The sequence below is a fragment of the Anser anser genome (genome assembly GCF_964211835.1).
Source record: "Anser anser genome assembly, chromosome: 10".
In the NCBI taxonomy this organism is placed as follows: domain Eukaryota; kingdom Metazoa; phylum Chordata; class Aves; order Anseriformes; family Anatidae; genus Anser; species Anser anser.
Genome location: NC_139730.1, coordinates 1663537 through 1681655, shown reverse-complemented (window position 1 = coordinate 1681655; position 18119 = coordinate 1663537). Strand labels below are relative to the sequence as shown.

The 18119-nt window shown below is 45.3% G+C and overlaps 1 protein-coding gene across 4 annotated transcripts in view; it reads left to right on the top strand.

Annotated features, from left to right (window-relative positions):
- PIAS1 (protein inhibitor of activated STAT 1) overlaps positions 1 to 18119 on the top strand; it is a 55802-nt gene that overhangs the window by 17516 nt on the left and 20167 nt on the right. For all 4 annotated transcript variants that reach the window (XM_083849708.1, XM_083849705.1, XM_083849707.1 and 1 more), the window contains exons 2-4: positions 3196 to 3640; positions 17018 to 17102; positions 17705 to 17752. In XM_083849708.1, the coding sequence (XP_083705834.1) occupies positions 3196 to 3640; positions 17018 to 17102; positions 17705 to 17752 (578 nt within the window). The remainder of the gene's footprint in view (positions 1 to 3195; positions 3641 to 17017; positions 17103 to 17704; positions 17753 to 18119) is intronic.

Genomic DNA, 18119 nt, shown 5'->3' with positions numbered 1-18119 from the left:
CCGTCGAGCAGGAAATGTCAGCTGTGTGTTTACAGATCGGGGTTACCTTCTAAACTCTCTGAAGGTCCTTTACAGGGAGTCAAAAAAAGCGCTCTGCTAAACGGCGATAAGTCGAGGCTCTGTGCAGCTGGTTTTGACTCTTCTACTCCTTGAAAATTTTTCCCGTTTTGCTCACCCTCTCTTCAAATTTTTGGATGCCGGGTATCGAAATGCACGCTACCATCAGCACAGCCCGTGTGTTTGATGCCGGGGTTTGCTGGCTGCGCAGCTGCCTCGCAGTCGCAGTGCTGCTTCTCACGCTGGAGTTACGCAAGCGGCAAGCGGCTTAACCTTTTCTTGGCCAAATGGCATCGATTCCTCCTGCACCGGTGCGACGTCTGGGGGAACATGGGTGTACTCGAGGACGTGACACCTCGTTACCTGTAACCGCACTTCGCAAACCATCTTTCAGTCTCTGATACCCGTGTTTAACTTGAACCAACCTTGATATTTTTTTTTTTTTGCCTGTTACTTCCTTTAGCATTAGGAAAGAGAAAACAAGCGTCTTGATTGCGTTGATAAACAGCCGGCGGCAGGGCCGGTTCCCCGCTGCACACCGTCGTGGTTATCCCAGCGGCAGGAGGCCGGGTCTCCGGGGTGGCTTTTGCAGCTTGCTGCAGCTGCGCTGCCCCAAGTGAGCCGTGGCCGCCCCAGCCGGCGGGAGGACCGACAAGGCTTCCCGAAGCAAAACGCCTCGTGGTTTTGCCGATGTAGTTCAGCCAGCAAAGGGCCTGAATCGCCACGAGGTGCGGCAGAAAGAAGCGTATGGGCTGGCGCTGCCTGCGGGGGGCTGCTGCCCTGGCAGGGAGGCTGGCCAGGAAAAGGAAAACCGGAGCGAAACCACAAACCTCTGTTGCTGCTTGTGACGGACTGTTTCTAATTGACCGATCTGTTAGTGCCCCTAACGTTGCAAGCAAAATTCTTCTCTGTAAGGACTGTTTCAGGGTGGGGAAAATCGGAGGAATTTTGTTTGCTTTGGTTCGAGAGCCTGGCTGCGCGATGGGCCCTGCTGTCGGTGTACTTACTTCTTATTGCCTGTAATTTAAAAAATGGAGAACTTCCAGAGCGTAGCAGGAGTTTCTCATTTAGCTCAATTATTTCTTATTCCTCATCATTTTTGCAAACGGGGCCTGTAAGTTTATAGCGAAACAAGCCCACGGTGCAGCTCCGGGAGCCGGCTGCCCAGGAAGGGATGTTTGATGGTGACGGTCACGGGCGGAGCCCTTCACTGCAACTCCTCGTTCTGCTGAAGAAATATTTGTTAAGCATCGTAGTGTGCTTCTCTGTGTTTCAGAGCTGTTTGTTTCACTTTCCTTTCAGCTGTCAACACTTCAGCCCGTAACAGAGGTGTCTTGAAAGAGTAAGGCGTTGCGGTTCTTACGGAGCGCCTCGTCTGTTCCCGTTCGTAGCTCCGTGGCAGGCCCATAGTTGGAAGTGTGAAGTAGGTTTTCGGGGCTTGGGGAAGGGATGTCAGCAGCCTCCTGTGGGCAGGGGATGGCAGCAGGCTCCTGTTAGAGCTGAAGTCTTCGTGCCGGTCTGCAGCGAGGCTTCTCCCGGACTTGCAGCACGGTTGTTCGGTGCGGTTCGTCAGAGCACAAGGGTTGTGGCAAAGCTAGGTAAATCTCTCTGGGTGCACGCCTCATTAAGCACATGAATCATCTAATCTAGGGCCATTAAATAACGTGACCTATTTCAGTGTAGGGAAAGAGCTCCTTTGGACACCCTTTTAGTGAAGACCTGGAGGTTTCAGGAGCTGACAGGCGTTTCAGGCCGTTTTTGCTAAAGCGGGGATTGTGTGCTCCCTAATAGGGGCACTTCAGCTGTAAGAATTGATGGGCAAAGGCCTTGAGTAATACATGTCTGAGTATTTAACGCAGTGAAGAACTGGAGAGGATGAGACCGTTTGTACTCTGAAGGCTGTTTGCAAACGCACAGGCTGAGTTTGGTTATTCAGCAGCGGGTGTGTTGCAGGACCCCGATATGCCGAATTAACTGCTGTAGCGCACACAGCATACTGCGAGTACTATTTAGAATTTGATCTTTTGGAATCGATGACAAAGTATTCAGGGTATTTAATGGCTTCACGCGGAAGGTCCGGATAGCCACTTGTGGCAACAGGCTGTAGGCGTTTTACTCTCATGGGATTTTTTGCGAGTCCAAAATTCCAGAGGAATACCATTTCAGCCCGTGTCGTGGGCCTTGTTGTGGTGAGTAAGCCACTATCAGGCGCTGAAACAGGCTTTAAAATAGAAACCAGGCTGGTAAGCTGACTTTCTGGCTCCTGCTTGACCGGCGGGGAAGTACTTAGTGCGCGCAGGCGATTGCTGGTTTCACTGCTTTGCATAGTGCTTTTCTCAGTTCCTCAAGAAGTGAAGCAGTTTACAAGTCCTACCAGTTGGATTCATTAGCCCATACTGGGAGACAGTAAAAGACTGCAAATGAAGATGTTAATTACCAGAGGGCAGAGCCAAGCTCCCCTATCCAAAACAGAACATGCGGCTCTGATGGGAGAAGAGGAGTTAGCAACTCGAAACTGAAGAAGTTCCCTTTAACTCAGTAGTGGTCATATGGGGTTACACATGACTCAAGTTATAATTTTTTTTAGCATCAATCATTTCTCTCCTTTCCTTTGAACCTGTGTGGAATAGTTATGCTGCATGGCAAAAAGTGAGAGAGGGACTTGAAAGTGAAGTAGGGTCCTGGAGTTAAGGACTGGCGCTGCTTCTAAGTGCAAGTGCTGGAAACTTAGATCTTGTCAATCTGTGATTTTTTTTTTTCTTGACTTTCAACTGGATGAATAAAATTGTTAATGTTACAGATGTTAGCAGAAAACTGATTAGAAAATAGTTCTGCTTACAAGTTTCATTTTTTGTACTGGCAAGTTGTCCCTGCCTCAGTTTTTCACCAGTATTGCGGTCCTGAATTGCTTATGGCAAATGAAAATCCCTTTAAAATTGCTCGTTACAGACTTTGGAAGTCGATGCACCTCTCTGTGAGCAAGTCCTGGTTTCACTACATGTCAGATAATTAGTGGGAGAAGAGCAGTGGTGGTGTGCCTTGAAAAATGTTATGCTTAACAGGCGTAAGCCACAGTCTGATGTTAGTGTTGAAGATGATGTAACTCGAATACTAATTTTTTGTTTTGTTTCTTTTAAGCAAATGGTTATGAGCCTTAGAGTTTCTGAACTGCAAGTACTTCTGGGCTACGCGGGGAGGAACAAGCACGGACGAAAACACGAACTTCTCACAAAAGCACTGCATTTGTTAAAGGCTGGCTGCAGTCCCGCTGTACAAATGAAAATCAAAGAACTCTATAGGCGAAGGTTCCCTCAGAAAATCATGACGCCTGCAGACTTATCTATCCCCAGCGTACACTCGAGCTCCATGCCAGCAGCTTTGTCTCCGTCTACCATTCCACAGCTCAGTTACGATGGCCACCCCGCCACGTCACCGTTGCTTCCCGTTTCGCTCCTGGGACCTAAACACGAACTGGAACTCCCCCACCTCACATCTGCGCTCCACCCTGTCCATCCCGACATAAAACTCCAGAAGTTACCTTTCTATGATTTGTTGGATGAGCTGATAAAGCCTACCAGCCTAGGTAAGGATGCAAATAATATCTGAAGGCTTTTTAAACTAGTAATGGATGAATTAATCTGCTCATGCAGTAACTGGTTAAATATTGCATCACATCGGTGTTTAGAGAATTGCTATTTTTGGTAACTTTTGGAACAGATTGCTCTACATGGAGAAGCATCTTACGTAACGCTCATTAGTTGCTTTAGCTGAGCCCCTAAATGTGGTTCAAAGTTCTGTTATATTTAAGGGGTGAGTTTGAGAGGAAACAACTGAACCTTAGAAAAAGGAACTTAGACAGATGTGAGTTGTTTTTTTGTTTGCTTTGGGTAGTTTTTAAAAAACGTGGAGCTTAATTATAAAAAAAACAAACCTTGAGTCCATCAGGCCCGCAAAAATCTTCTCATCTGTGCTGGGAAAGAATGCCAAGCTAGATATTTGCTGTGGTTCCTTAGGGCCTGGACATCGAGTTCAGGATGACTTATGGTTCTTTCGCCGTTGTAGCGACTCTTTAAATGTTTTTTTGGATTAAGGTATAAATCACTCGTGTAGCTGCTGAGAATCATCTGATGCTTACAGAGCGTTATGTAACAATGGGTGATTTTTCTGCTGTTGACTCCGTGTAGCACTTAAGAGCGTGGCTAACTTTTAATACCCGTAACTACTGCTTAAATACAACAGTCCTGTTGATTCCCGGAGGGGCTGCTTGGACGTTGGAGCCTTCTGCTGTCTTGAAGCCCTGCAAAAAAATCTCTGCGAATAGCTAGTAGGAGGAAGAGATTTGACAGAGAGGAATGGGAAGGTGGTAGGTGGCTGAAAAGATCGTCCTTTGCAGAAGGGACCCCTCGTAAGCCAAAATGAGCAGGTAATCCACACTAATAACTACACCAGTAGTCTGAACTGCTGCAGGGCTGAAGGAGGCCCGATAGCGAGCGGTGCTGGTTGTCTGCAGACTTCGGAAGCATTGTGCACAGTTGTCGCATGTGTTTTAACTGTTGCATCTGAGACATTGTGAGGAAAAATAGATTGCTTTTGATAGTCACGCATTCCGGTCCAGGTATTCTTTTCGGAGGTATGCTGTATCTATTTAGCTTTAGCCTAAAACCTGATTGATGGATAAGCATTCCAGGCAGTGCTGGTGGTACGGGATAATTAGGTACTTGGAATGTGTTTCATCACTTTTACATTATAAATACTTAAAAATAATGCTGTAATTTCAACAAGACATTCCAATACAGGAATTATGGCATGCATTTATTCCTAGATGCGGTAAGAACGCTTGGCTGTCAGCACCGTGCCTGCCAAACCAGCCCCGAATTAAGAGATCATAATTCACGCTCTGTCATTGCTTAGTGCTTGAGGAGTTCAGATACAATAGGAGATTTTTTTTCCACTTTGTGGACTCTGAGTGCTAGGGTAAGAAAATGGAAGTGGATGAAACTCCCACCAAGCACCTTTTAAGTAATCTGTTTGGTTTTTTTCAGTTAACGTTTGGGGTTTTTGTTTTGCACGTGCATTCTTTGTCTTTCTGTTTGTCTGAAGCAGTTCTATTAAAAAGCTGATTTACCCTGTGCTTTTTGGGGAAGAAAGCTTCAGTGTCCATGCATGTGAGAAACATTTGTTTGTTTCCTTTTGTAATGGAAAGTAACGTGGCTACAGACTGTAAAATTGCTAACTGTAAATGTCATGAGGGTACTTTAAAGTAATTAATGTATATGTTAGTGACAAAAACTATTGGATTAATAACCAGCGATATGCATTTTTAAGCACTTTCAGAGTACCCCCAGAATGGCTGAGGTTGGAGGCACCTCTGGCTCCATCTGGCCCTCTCCAGGTGGTCCAGGCAGGGCCACCTGTAGGGGTTGCCCAGGGCAGAACAACTTGGAGCAGTGGGCTGTGCAGCTCTGAGGCTTTAGATGGGAGTGCAGAGCGGACTTGGATTTCTAACTACAGAAAATAAGTTTAAAAAAAAAAAAAAACACCTATGATTAATTTTCTCCATTTCTACAGTTACTGGTATTCCAGTTAAAAAGTCCTAAATGGTTTTTTTTGAATATTTACCCCAAATGGTTCGAGCTTCCTCAGTGCTGCAAGCGGTGCGAGTTTCCTCAAATACCGAATTTCGAGGTTCTCCGGCTCTGTTTCCGAACGGCAGATGCATGCTGCACACTCAGAACTTCTCCTTGGCACCTGGCCAGCGTTGCAGGCTCTCCTGCTTGCTTTTCCCCAGCAGATTCATCGTGAGGTGGCACAAGAAACTTTGATTTTACTTCGTTTCCCTGCGCCGCAAGAACAAACTTAGGAGCTGACGAGGGATTTTGGATGATTGTCTCCCTGCTGAAATGGAGCCTGCTGGGATAGCAGAAATGTGTGAGAGAGAATGAGGAAAACCCCACTGGTCTGGCAGTATTTGGATTCTTCTGAAATAATAGTTGTTGCATAGAGATTGGGTGAAGCACATCTTCGGATGTGATTCTCCCCTGGTCTTTCTCTATTCGAGGTAGGGCTGTTTGAAGATTGCCTGTGGTAGTCTTCTGTCTCCTCCAGAAGTAATTGTTAATTTGACAAACAATAATTTGACAAAGCCGTGAGGAAGGGAGTTGCACATCAGGGCACTCGAGCATGCATTCTGTACCCAAATACTGTACGCAGGTAGGCAGTATGCAAGCTAATGTGAATAACAGATAAGGAAATTAAGTCTGCTAACCATTATTTTCGATGCTAAGAACAAAAGGAGGAAATGGATGTTACCTTCTTACACTCGCTTCCTCAAAATGTAGCTCTGAAGCGCGATAAGATCCCCATGCTGGCAGCTAGCTGGGCAGGACTCGCAGCGAGGAGGAAGCGCGGTGCTTTATCACCCGTACCCTGCTCACCAGCAGCTGCTGAGGAGCCTTTCTGCAGCGCGTCTGCCTGAAACATGTGCAATAAGTGAAGGGTAGAAGGCTCCTGGCTAACTTCTTAAATTTTTTTTTACTCTCTCTGGCTCCAGCAGCCCATAAAAGTGGAAGCAGCGAGTGGGATGCTTGCAGAGCTGCCTAGCTAGTTGAGCTTGTAAACTCGGCCTCTGCTACTTCAACCTGCTCGTCTTTTGAAGAGCCGAAAATAGCAACTGGGTCCTGCTGACGGTGGGACTCCTCTCCTGCTGCTGCCCTGCTCGGTTAGCACAGTCCCTTGCTTTGCCTTCCGAGCGTTTCAAGTACAAAACCCTTGCATGGCTCTCTCGGAGCCGTGCAGCTAATGCCGGCAGTCACGGTTGTGCCGGCTGGGCTCGAGGGGTGACGGCGTTCTCCTTGCTCCCAAGAAGACTGTCAGGGGCCTTGCTTAGCTCGGAGGGGGAGCAGTCCCCCCAAATGCAGTGGAGCAGTGGAGTTTGATCCATATTTGATTAGTCATCCTCATTGCAAAATTGAGGAAGCACCCGTGTTTGGCGTTTTTGTGTACAAGGCGATTAAGGATGCTCTGTTTTGAAAATGTGTGGTGGTGGGTGAATCTGTGTAGTGAGCTCGTGCAGCGCTAAGGAGAGCCTGGGCGCACTGCTCTACGGTGAACGATTCCATGTCTATAACTTTTTTTGGAGGAAAAGAGATCCCGTTTGGCCTTGGTGAACGTATGAAAACTGCTTCTCTCCTTTGTTTTCTCTGTAGGAACGCCTTTAAGTAGGAGAAGTTCGGTTGTTACTTTCTCAAGCGAAGCTGCAGCTTTCACTTATTTTTTCCTTATTTTCAGCCATCAGTGAGTGTAGACACACTGCTGATTGGTTGTTTTTTAAGCATGGGGCCAATTTTCTAAAAGAACCTTCTATCACAGATAATATCTCGTGTGTGGTGAAATGTGTTTACTATGAGATGAGTAATGAGTACCCAAATTCTGCCAGATGATTATGGAAGGGACATTAGATCGTTAAACAACATCTTAAAAATACTTCTTGTTATGGCATATGTCATTCCTAATTGCTTTAGCTATGTAGTTGTTCCAAAAAGCGCTGTAACTAGGTTACAGGGCTTTGTTTACCTGTTTGTAATGGGAGATTAACCTTTTCTTTGCAATTTCAGGGATTAAAGAGGTTATGGGCTATGCCGGATACGTACACGCTCTTACAGAGCTGTCTGAACGGCGTAGGGATGGCCAGCCTGCCATTTGTTTGCTGTGCTTCCGTGCTGAGTGATGCGGAACGCGACAGTGGGCCTTAAATCTGGGCCCTAAATCGGAGCCGTGGGGATTGGGCTTTTTGCCTGCGTGTCTCAGCCTCCTGGAAGAAAGGGACAAAAATGGGCCTTTCTGGGGAGTCCGAGCATCGCTTCCACAAACCCGTGTCCTGTCTGCCAGACTCCCGATGGTGCCTCCATCAGGTGAAAGGAGCTTCACTGCCTCTACTGAGGCTTCTCTTGCTTTGCCCAGGTCCTGGTTTAACTTCTTCATCCGTGGGCTCTCAGTTTACTGGAGAAACCCTGTAAATTTCCCTCCTGGTGCCCAGCCTGAAGAGAGTAAAGTTATGTGCTTATGAACATATCCTCACTGCTTATCCTTATCCAGCCTGCTTCTGTCTTGCATTTAGCTCAAAATTTTCTTTCTGCGTGTGATTGATCACGGTTACTGGGACATGATGCGGTCCTGAAGGCAGATCTTGAAACTGAACTGACCAAAAATCATTAGGGTGTCTGTAGATCCAGTTACAGCCGATAAACAAGTAAATCAGTTAGAAATGTAGGTTGGAAGGGATAAAAGTTTTGTTTGGCAAGTGTTTCACCCTTTCGTGTATCAGCGAGCTGATCTGTTGCTGTGTCTAATCAGTATCATGGTTTATATGAAAGTCACGCTTTTACTGTCTTCTATGTTTATTTTTTTTAAACGTGCTTTGTGGGAGGAAGTTCAACAAAATACTCCATTCTCAGCTCGGGCCTGAGCCGTCTGACTTCCGGCTCTACAGCGTTTAATTGTGCAAGAGTGAGCTGAAATCTTAGCTCCTGCTTTGTGCTGTAGCAGAACTAGAACTAGCAGAACTAGCGCTGGGTTTTCTCTTTTTTGGCTTCAGCTTTTATTTGCACGTGGTGTGCTTCAGGTTCACATATAGAGAATCTTTCCATAGACTGCAGCCTGTTTCTCCTGAGTCTGAGGTAGTTTTACCCAGCTGTGTAGCTCTTGTGCTACAAGAAAAGGAGAATTATTTCTTCCTGTTCACCTCAGCAGATTTCTGCCTCCCCATGCTTGGAGCTGAGACCGCCCGGGTTCCAGGACCGTGCAGGATATGGACGCTTTCAGACACCGCAGCTCTGATGTGAATGGATCTAGGAAGCTGCTTTGCTTCCCAAGATCAGATTAGGGTATCTTTTTGATAATTAAAGCTTTTAGTGGAAGGAATTACGGCAGACCACACGGTTGACTCAAAGCATGCGAGTAATCCATGAATACTCGGTGGATAAGCTCGGAGTGGTATCCCGTTGAGTGTGCTGAGGCTTGGGAGTGCTGCTCGCACAGCATGAGGGAGGAAGCTGTGCTATTGCAGGATGTATTTTTAAGACTTCCACTTGCAGCTGAGACATCGGTATCGCTTCACAGATGCTCGAAGCGCTTTGAGAAGGGACTTTGAGTCTTCAACTTGGACTCTTCCAGATACTTTAACCTCCCATTAGGGTGGCTTTTAGGAAAAGGCGTTGCGGGTTGCGCTGCTCGTAGTAGAGAGCTCAGCATGGGCTCTGTTATCTAACCATAAACTTTGTATTTATTGTTTTGCCTTCCTATTAGGATTATAAAACTCGTTGCTAGCTTGTTAAAAAGCATGCTAGAATCGGGGTGGGCCTTGCAGTGACGTGGCAGTGCCAGCTTTGTAGCACTGCTCCCTCGGAGTCCTTACCCGCTGCCCATGCTCATAGGGACAGAAGCTAAGACTCTCCAGCCCGAATGGCAGCAGGGGAGTTCTGGGACGTTCAGTGAGGTGTCTGGATAAATCAAGTGGCTGGAGCAGGGTCTGGAGGCTCCGGTGGGCTCCTTCCCTCCAGCAGCGTGACGGAGGAGGTCTGCAGCGGGGAGCTGTGGGCACCACAGGGGCAGCGGTGCCAGGTCGGTGGCCGCTTGCAGCGTGGGGTGGGATGGCAGGGGGAGAGCCCTGGCACTGACAGTCGGCGTGGAGCTGGGCCCTGTAGGTCGCCAGAAATCCGTGTTGCTCAGAAACGCTGCAATACGTGACCGACGTAAAGAAAACAAAACAGAAACCCCATAAATATCTGTCCAATTGCATGGAGCTTCCAGCTGATCTATTCTTTTTATACAGCATATCATGAAAAGTTATAAAATGCATAATACTTATGAATTAATTGTAGCCCTTGGAGTATTTCCAGGCTATTTTTGTATATGTATATTTAGGCACTGTTTCAAATAAGCTCTCTTTACTCCCTGCCTTTCCCACCCCCACTCTAGCTATGCCTATTGCTTCTGAGTATTAACTGTTAAAAGCGGTGACTTAAGTCAAGTAGAATCTGGAAACGGTCTTAAGAGATGAGTGCAGCAGACTGACCGGAACCCAAGGTCATTTTTTTGTCAGTTTTAAGCCCCAGAATGCGATGCTGTCACTTGACAGCAATGCCGTGCATTTGCGAGGGCAGCTGTAAGCCGTGGAAGTGGGTTGGGAGCTGGTTGCTGCTGTCGAGGGCAGAACGGGTTTATCCGTCCTTAAAACGCTTCCCTCTGAGGGGTCTTGAAGCGCCTCGAGGCGTTAAGGTTGTGTGGTGTGTGCTGGGGTAAGTGGGTGGGGTGAAGCAAAGCGGCCGAGCGGTGACAGCAAGCAGGGGTGCTGCAGAAGTGGCGGTCGGGGACGTGTGGGATGTCAGGGCCTCAGCTTGGGGGGGTTCCCGGTGCCCACAGCACAGGTAGGAAGAGCCCTGTGCATCCCCATGGCCCTGCTTTGACCTGCCTGGCACCAGGTCCTGCTTCAACCGGGGCTGACGCAGCTCTGGTGATCCGCAGGAGCCGGGTACGAGGCAGGAGCTCTCCACCGTGAGGGTGGCGAGGCCCGCAGCGGGTTGCCCGGAGAGGTGGCGGTGGGTGCCCCGTGGCTGGAGGTGTCCAAAGGAGGGCTGGTGGGCGCTGTGGGTGGCCTGGGCCCGTGACAGGGCCTCGGGGCAGGGTCCCTGCCACCCCCAGCACCTCTGTGCCCGCTTGGTGTGGCGTTCGGCGGGGGGCAGGCCCTCGCGGGCGGTGCTGCTAGGCGCTGAAAGGCTGCGGTTAATGGAAAGGAAGTGCTGGCGGATAAACACTTGCATTACCCCCGAGCTTCATAAATTGTGGTGGTTTTAAAAGCGCTAGTGGTGCATCCGGAGATGCTGCGGGTCCCCAGTGAAGGTGTATCGGTGTCTCCTCTCCTCGGTTCTGCCCCACGCAGCAGCTTGCTTTATGTCTCTGTATGGCTATTACGAGGTGCTGTAGCAGGCATTCGGCCTCACCTCCAAAAAATCTCCAAAAATCAGGTGTGCAACTGAACCCCTTTCTGGATCGATGCAAGAGGACTCGGGCGAGCTACATTACGAGTATTTATGTACGCTGTGTTATGAATTTTCTGGTCCTTTTGCTATTGAGCATAATCCAAAGCTTGTCTGAATTTTACCTTTTTAAAAGGTAAATGTTTTCTGTGCCTTTATCTGAGCACAGCAATTTTCTTCCTAGCTTGGAGCCAGCGTATTAAATTTTCAGTGGTGCTATTTGAAAGGGGCTTGAACATCAATTGGTACAACGCCTTCTCTACGAGCTGAAAAGAACGAAAAAACAAAATGTCTGGTGCAACAAAATGAGGCACCTTACGTGTGTGGGGAAGATGCACACGAATATTTATGTAGGGTTGACAGCTTCTACAGTGCTTAGGCTTTTCTGGTCAATATTTTGACAAAATTAACTGATCAAAATTGCGTACTCTATTAGCTCAGTGAATAACCAATTAGACAGCTCTTGTTTAGCTTACAGCATCGAGCAAAAATTTGCTGTAGTGCTGATACTCTTGCTTAACATAACTATTTCTGCTCTCAGAAATAAACATGCGATTATTCCCAATCGTTGGTAAAAGGCCAATTCAGAGAGAGCTCAGGCCAACAGAAAAGCTAAGGTAATTATAACGGTATAAAATGCAAGCTTAATTTTAGTCGGTGTGTTTCTCTGTTAGAAATTAATGTGTTCCCTTCGCTATTTAATAAGCCGCACTCTGTGCAGACGGATGAAGATTAACCTTAGTTTATTGCCAGCCTGATGGCCAGCTGCTGTTGCATTAGGAAGCATCGGCACCTCAGCGGCGCGGTGACTGCAGTTTCATTAAAGGTGTGCAGGTATCTGGGTTTGAATGGAACTTTAAAGGCTGGCTTTTTCCTCAAGACAGCGAGAGGTATTTTACTGCAGAAAGATTGTGTGGCTATTTTTAGCTGTGGGTACTGGTGAGGTGGAACAGAATATTTTTAGAGCTGGAGAAAATGCAGCCACTTGAGCTGCATTCGAGCCACTTCTTTTTTCACTCTGATGCTGTAGATTTTTTTCAAAATAAAGAGTAGAATTGGTAGATTTTTTTGCCATTATTATTATATTCATTATCTTTATATATAAATATTCCTATAGAATTTTAAGTGTTTTAGACCTGTGAATGGTATTCCAATGTATTAAACTAGTTTTTGCTCAAATTTTGAAAACTCATCACTCACGTGAAATGTTCAATAAAATATGCAAGCAGCAAGGCGTAATTGAGTCACTCTCACTTAATGCATACCAATCCCATATGTTCTTTGGATCATTACTTGAAGGAGGAAAGCACGAAATAATTCAGGAGACTGTGGTGAGAGTGAATTGGTAAAAAAGAATTCTTCTGAAGAAGAAACACTGCTCTGCAATGTTTGTGCAACATTTAGGCGTTTTAGTGCGTCTTGCACTGATGGTAGGGACCTGCAGAGGCAACAGATCTGAGCATGTGCTGATTCCTGATAAGTCTATGGACGTGTCCACGAGAAAACGTGCATTTTGTTCGTTGCTTTTCCCGGATTGAAGCTGGATGAATGAAGTAGTAGCAAATAGTTCCCTCCAGCACCCCCTGTAAGCTGAGAAGTGGGTATTTGTATGGCTCGTCTGAAACCGTTCTCGTTGATGCTCATTTAATTATACACGTTTGCTTGGAAAGCTTTTTTCTTATGCACTTTCAAAAATCTACCCTTTCAAATTCCTGAATTATTCAGGAAACTTTCTAGCAGCAAGGTAAAGCGATACTTGCAATTCATGGCATTTTTTTGAAATTCTTTGTTCTTAATATGTAAATGCAGAACAAAACCCATCCGCTAGACGTTTGCGTCGTGCCTCCTCTCTGAGATTGCAAAGGAGAAGTGGCCTATAAACTGCTCCTGCAAGCTCTAGCGTTCAAAGAGTGCTGAAGAAAAGGTTATAAAATTTAATAATTTATAATTATGGGGGAAAAAAAGCTTCTGGCAACTTTTGTCAGGGTGTTCGTATTAACTGTTGCCTCGGCTAGATTCCAGCTTTATTAGATTACAAATTCTGTTTTAATCCGCTCAGTTTTCAGTTGGGGATCTATTTTTGCTTTTCTTTTGTTAAATAATAGTAGCTGTTTGCAGGGCATGGTTGGAGGTTTTTAGCCATTAAAAAAAAAGGATTTTCTAATATGAAACTGTATTTTCTTATTTCTGGTTTTAATCATGCTCCAGAACTGTAAAAATAAACTGTGTTTGTCTCGTCAGGATCTGTTTGGTGTTCCTAAATCCAGCAAATACACCAGATGAAGTAATAGAAATCTGTTATCTTTTCTACACTCTCAAAGTCCAGGCTTCCAATATCTTTTCTATGAGAAATCTGAAAGCCTTAGAAATGGGAGCTTGTACAGTGAGAGGTGAGCTTGGAAGCCTAGCATTGAATAATGGAGCTGCTGAATTAGCTCCGTTTAATTTGTTTTGTTGAAACTTTCATGCATCGTTTGTAGGGTAAATAGATATAGAAATAACAGATAAAGATATAAAAAGATAGCGAGGAAATGCATGGGAGATCAGAGAAAACCACAAATTAAAAAAATAAGGTAAAATTGTCCTTCCCCTCCCAGGAGAGGCTCTCGCTTTGTTTGCAGCACGCCGCGAGGACGCGGGAGCTGTCACCCCAGCACCCCCTAAAAACAGGAGGGGGAAGGAAACAACCTGAAAACCAAACCCCAAACCTTACAGCTCTGCTTCCACGGGCGTGTGGGGTAGCAAAACGAAATAGCCAGCTGGCTTTCAAGCATGGAGGAGTCTGTCTGCAGCTGTTGGCTCTTCCCTGCCGTACCCCACCTCACCCTGCAAAGAGCGTGATGTCGAGGTGCTGGAGCTCGGGCTGGGCAGCGTGGCCGTACGCCTTCCTCCTCTTTCTGTGCTGCTCCGTCTGTCAAGGGTTTTGAAGTCTTTTAAGATCAGCGTTTGGATCATCTTGCTCTAATTAACGAGTTGTTTCTTCCTTCTTTGCATCTTGGCCTTGCTCCCACGGTAATCGCAACGCTTGCTTGTACGCAAAGCAGCAGATTGAAAACGCTGCGAGGGGGCATTAATGCCGCTTCCCAGCTACGGAAGGAGAAGCGGCGTGTGGTGAAGCCCGTCGCTGATCACTGGGGCCCGCAGACTTGTGCTTACAGATGTTAGGATGAGTGCATACGAAGGTAATAGCCACCGTAAGAGGTACTGCTGGGGGCTGGCTTGCTCTTGGAGCCTCAGCTGGCAGTGTTAGGAAGAAACCAGCCCAGCCCCAAAGCCTTCCTCCGTCCCTTTTTTGCTGGAGCTGGGCTCTAGTTAAGGGTCAGTTTGTTAGATGTAACGTGTGCAGCACAGTTCTTGGTAACGCTCGCATGTCTGTGATGTCTTAAAGCTGATGAGTTTCTGTTGCAAAAGAATTTGATTGAAGCAGTGGCTATTCACTGCCTTACTTCTACAACTGCAGCTTGCGAAGACGACTTGAATGAGGAAAGCTCCGTGTCAGCACTGAGGAAGGAACTTTCTGATTTTCTGCCATGTTAACATATAATGCTTTAGCTTGACCGACACAGGAGCACGATGAAACTGAAGCTGGAAACTCACTTCGCAGAATCATAGAACGTCTCGGGCTGGAAGGGACCTCAAAGACCATCCCGTTCCAACCCCCTGCCGTGGGTGGGGATGACACCCGCTAGATCACGTTGCCCAGGGCCTCATCAAACTCATCTAACCTGGCCTTGAACACCTCCAGGGATGGGGCATCCACAGCTTCTCTGGGCAAAATCACACTATTTAACAAAAATAAGCATTGCTTTAATACTAGCCAGTAAAGAACAGAGGGAAGGGAATGTATTTTGGGACCACTTCTGCTGGTCTGCTTTTTGTTCCTCACTACACCAGAAAGCCTTGGCAGAAATTGGTATTAATTAATTAATCTGCCCTTAAATTGGGAATGCTGCAAAACTGGGGCAGGCCAAAAGTTGAGCAGCTGAGAGGGGGGGGAAAAAAAAGATTACTTGGGGAATCTGGTTTTAGACTTTCCTTTTGTGGTTTTTGATAACTGCTGTTTAACTTTCTTAGGTAGGTTTTTAGTGAAGGTAGCCTTAGCTCAGTGCTCAGTAGCCTTGTCCTTCAGTTAAAGGCATTGGAGTTAGCAACAGAAGCTTCCAGAGACCCTCCAGAACTAGAAGAAAACCAGAGCCGCCAATTTCTAGGATAAAGCAAGTAATACATAGGAAGAAAACAAAAATAAGAGATTCAGGCCACCTTTAAACATGTAAAAAAATGTGAAATAATTCATATTCATTCCATTCTCTGGCCCGCAATGCATTATGTAACATAACTGACTTATCTCGTGTTGATTACAGTGCATAACTCTGGTCTTGCCTTTTGTAACTAAAAATAGCTATAACTTTTATTGTTTGTGGTCCACGTATAATATCTTTTATAACATATTGTGTTAAGTTGTGTTTGTATTTCCTGCAAACTTTTACACTGTGATATTACGGCTGGCTGTCATCTTAAGTCCTGCATGTTTTCACTTGAAGAAATGGATTGGAGAATATATTAAAATAAAAATGGTGCTGGATGCTACTGCGGGCATGAGTATAAGTAAACATTCACTTGAGGCTGTGCTGCACCCCAGCCCAGCGAGAGCTTTTGGACCTGACAGCAGAACCTTTTATTAACACCTGTGCTTTATTTCCTATGTATGCACTCCAGGGAGCACTCACAGTATGCCCATTATGGTATTTGTGTAGGAAATGACCAGTAAAAAAAAAAAAAATGTACATAAAAAATAAGTATTTTGTCATATAACTTAATGCTGTTAAAAACACTGACTATAGCTAATATTTTCACCAAAATAGTGGTTCAGTTTATATTGCCTATTCTTGCCCATCTGGCTTTAGAGCAGCTGATAAATGAACTGCATGTGGTTGCTGCATATAATGTAATAAAATGCACAGGTCTTGTAGCACTGTCATACGAGAAAGGTATAAATGTAATTTTGTGAGATCGCTGCTGTTAATATTTATACGAAGTCAGCGTCTCTCCTTTTGTTGGTTCCAGCCTACCACATGCTGTTTTTAACGAAGTATCTGAAGTATCACCCTGAAGTATTCACTCAGCTGTCACTTAAGAATGAGTCAGGAAATGTATTGTAGTAAAACAAAAAAAGATAAATTTGTATTAGGTTACGAACAATTGTTCTGTACTGAGCATTCAAATGTTAAGAATAATTAAATTGAATGGTGAACTTGCTCATCAATATGGCTATTGGAATGAAAGTTGTCACCTGTCAGACACTTCTCTGGGAAGATGATGCTTTTGGTGTGTGTTTTTTTCATTTTCATAGCCACTGGGTATGGTTCTGCTCGGTGGTGGTGCCCGCAGCCCCCCAGAAGGGGTGTCTTTGATATAAGCACTCTATTGGAGTTGCTTACATATTATATATTTCGTGCATCTACCTCCATAAAATAGCTTCTGGAAACGTGAGAAGTTGCACACCTTGTGCTTCAGTCCTTCTGTAAGCTTTTACAGGGTAATCCGTGATCTCATGTGTTAAAGCAAATGAAGTGATTGAGATTTCCTAAGAGATTTCTTAAATTTAATATCAAAGAACACTTAATGTTGAGTTAGCATGATGGTCTTAAGCTGATTTATCTCAGGTCTGCTGTTGTCTGTATCGCTTTTTTAATATATACTTTATGTATGAATATAACATCTGTTTATTGTGTTTTTATTTACAAGAGGGATTAAATGGCAAACTTGTTGGCTCTAAAACTGCTTACAGAAACAGATGTAAGCCAAACTATTGGGCTTGCTATAAAAATGTGTGTATGTATATATAAACGCTTTAATGAAAGGAGATTGTTCTATTAATTATTCCCTATTTGCTGTTTTTAAAGTGATGATCTCTTGTTCTCTTCTAGCATCAGATAATAGTCAGCGATTTCGAGAAACCTGCTTTGCGTTTGCACTGACGCCACAGCAAGTGCAACAAATCAGCAGTTCAATGTAAGTGAGTTTGACCAAAAATGCAGTATTTAAATTTAAAGGGGAAAAAAAAAGCTTGAAAATACCAAACCTAGCTCACCCCACATAAACCTAGCTCACTCCACATCTTTCATTTTAAAATGTGACCTTCAGGAACACAAAGGTATGCAAAGTGTCTCAGAATGCTCGTGTGGGGAATGTTTTTCTCCTTTGCATGGATGCTGATGGAGAAGAAAAGGGTGAGGAACTAAATGCCACCACTGTCCGGTGGTTTCCTTTGTACTGAGTGCTGTATAAATGCAGAACTGCCCTACCCGCAGCCCTTCCTCACCCTCAGTCAGATCCTTTAAGTTCTATGTTGATTTGGTGTAAAGATGTTCCTCATAGTGACCAACAGAATTTTTCTTTATAGTATACAAAAAAAGGTAGGCAGATGAGAATGTAGCTGGATTATTCACCTTGGAAAAATAAAAATTGCGTTGTATCTTGAGTGGTGTTCTGACTGACCAGAAGGAGAGTGTGGCACGTAAAGGGGTTTATGTACATCTTACAGCAAACTGACAAAACATTGAAGAACCTGTTACACAAACGACATGTTGTAACCTGTTTTCTCTCTTTGGTAGGGATATTTCTGGGACCAAATGTGACTTCACAGTGCAGGTCCAGCTAAGGTATGTATTCCTGTGACCTGTTCTTGGTGTTGTTGATTTAGGGAAAAAAAAAAAAGCCAGATATTTACTCCCCAACATGTCAGACTTTCCTTTTTGGAGAAGAGTCTCATCCTGCTGTAAAGCTTGCTGTTGGCCCCCTTGGAAAGAGGGCAGACTTCACTACTTGTCCACTACGTGGATGATCCATCGCTTGTAACAGGAGCCTGCACATCTGAATGAGTCCATTGTTAGGCAGAGCCAGCCTGAGGAATTCGGGACATCTGAGGAGAAACCTCTGACAACCTAGATCCAAACCTGTAATTTTGGGGTGCTTTCCTGCTTAATGATCCATACAGCTATTTTGGGAACTTTGTTTAGCAAGATTTGG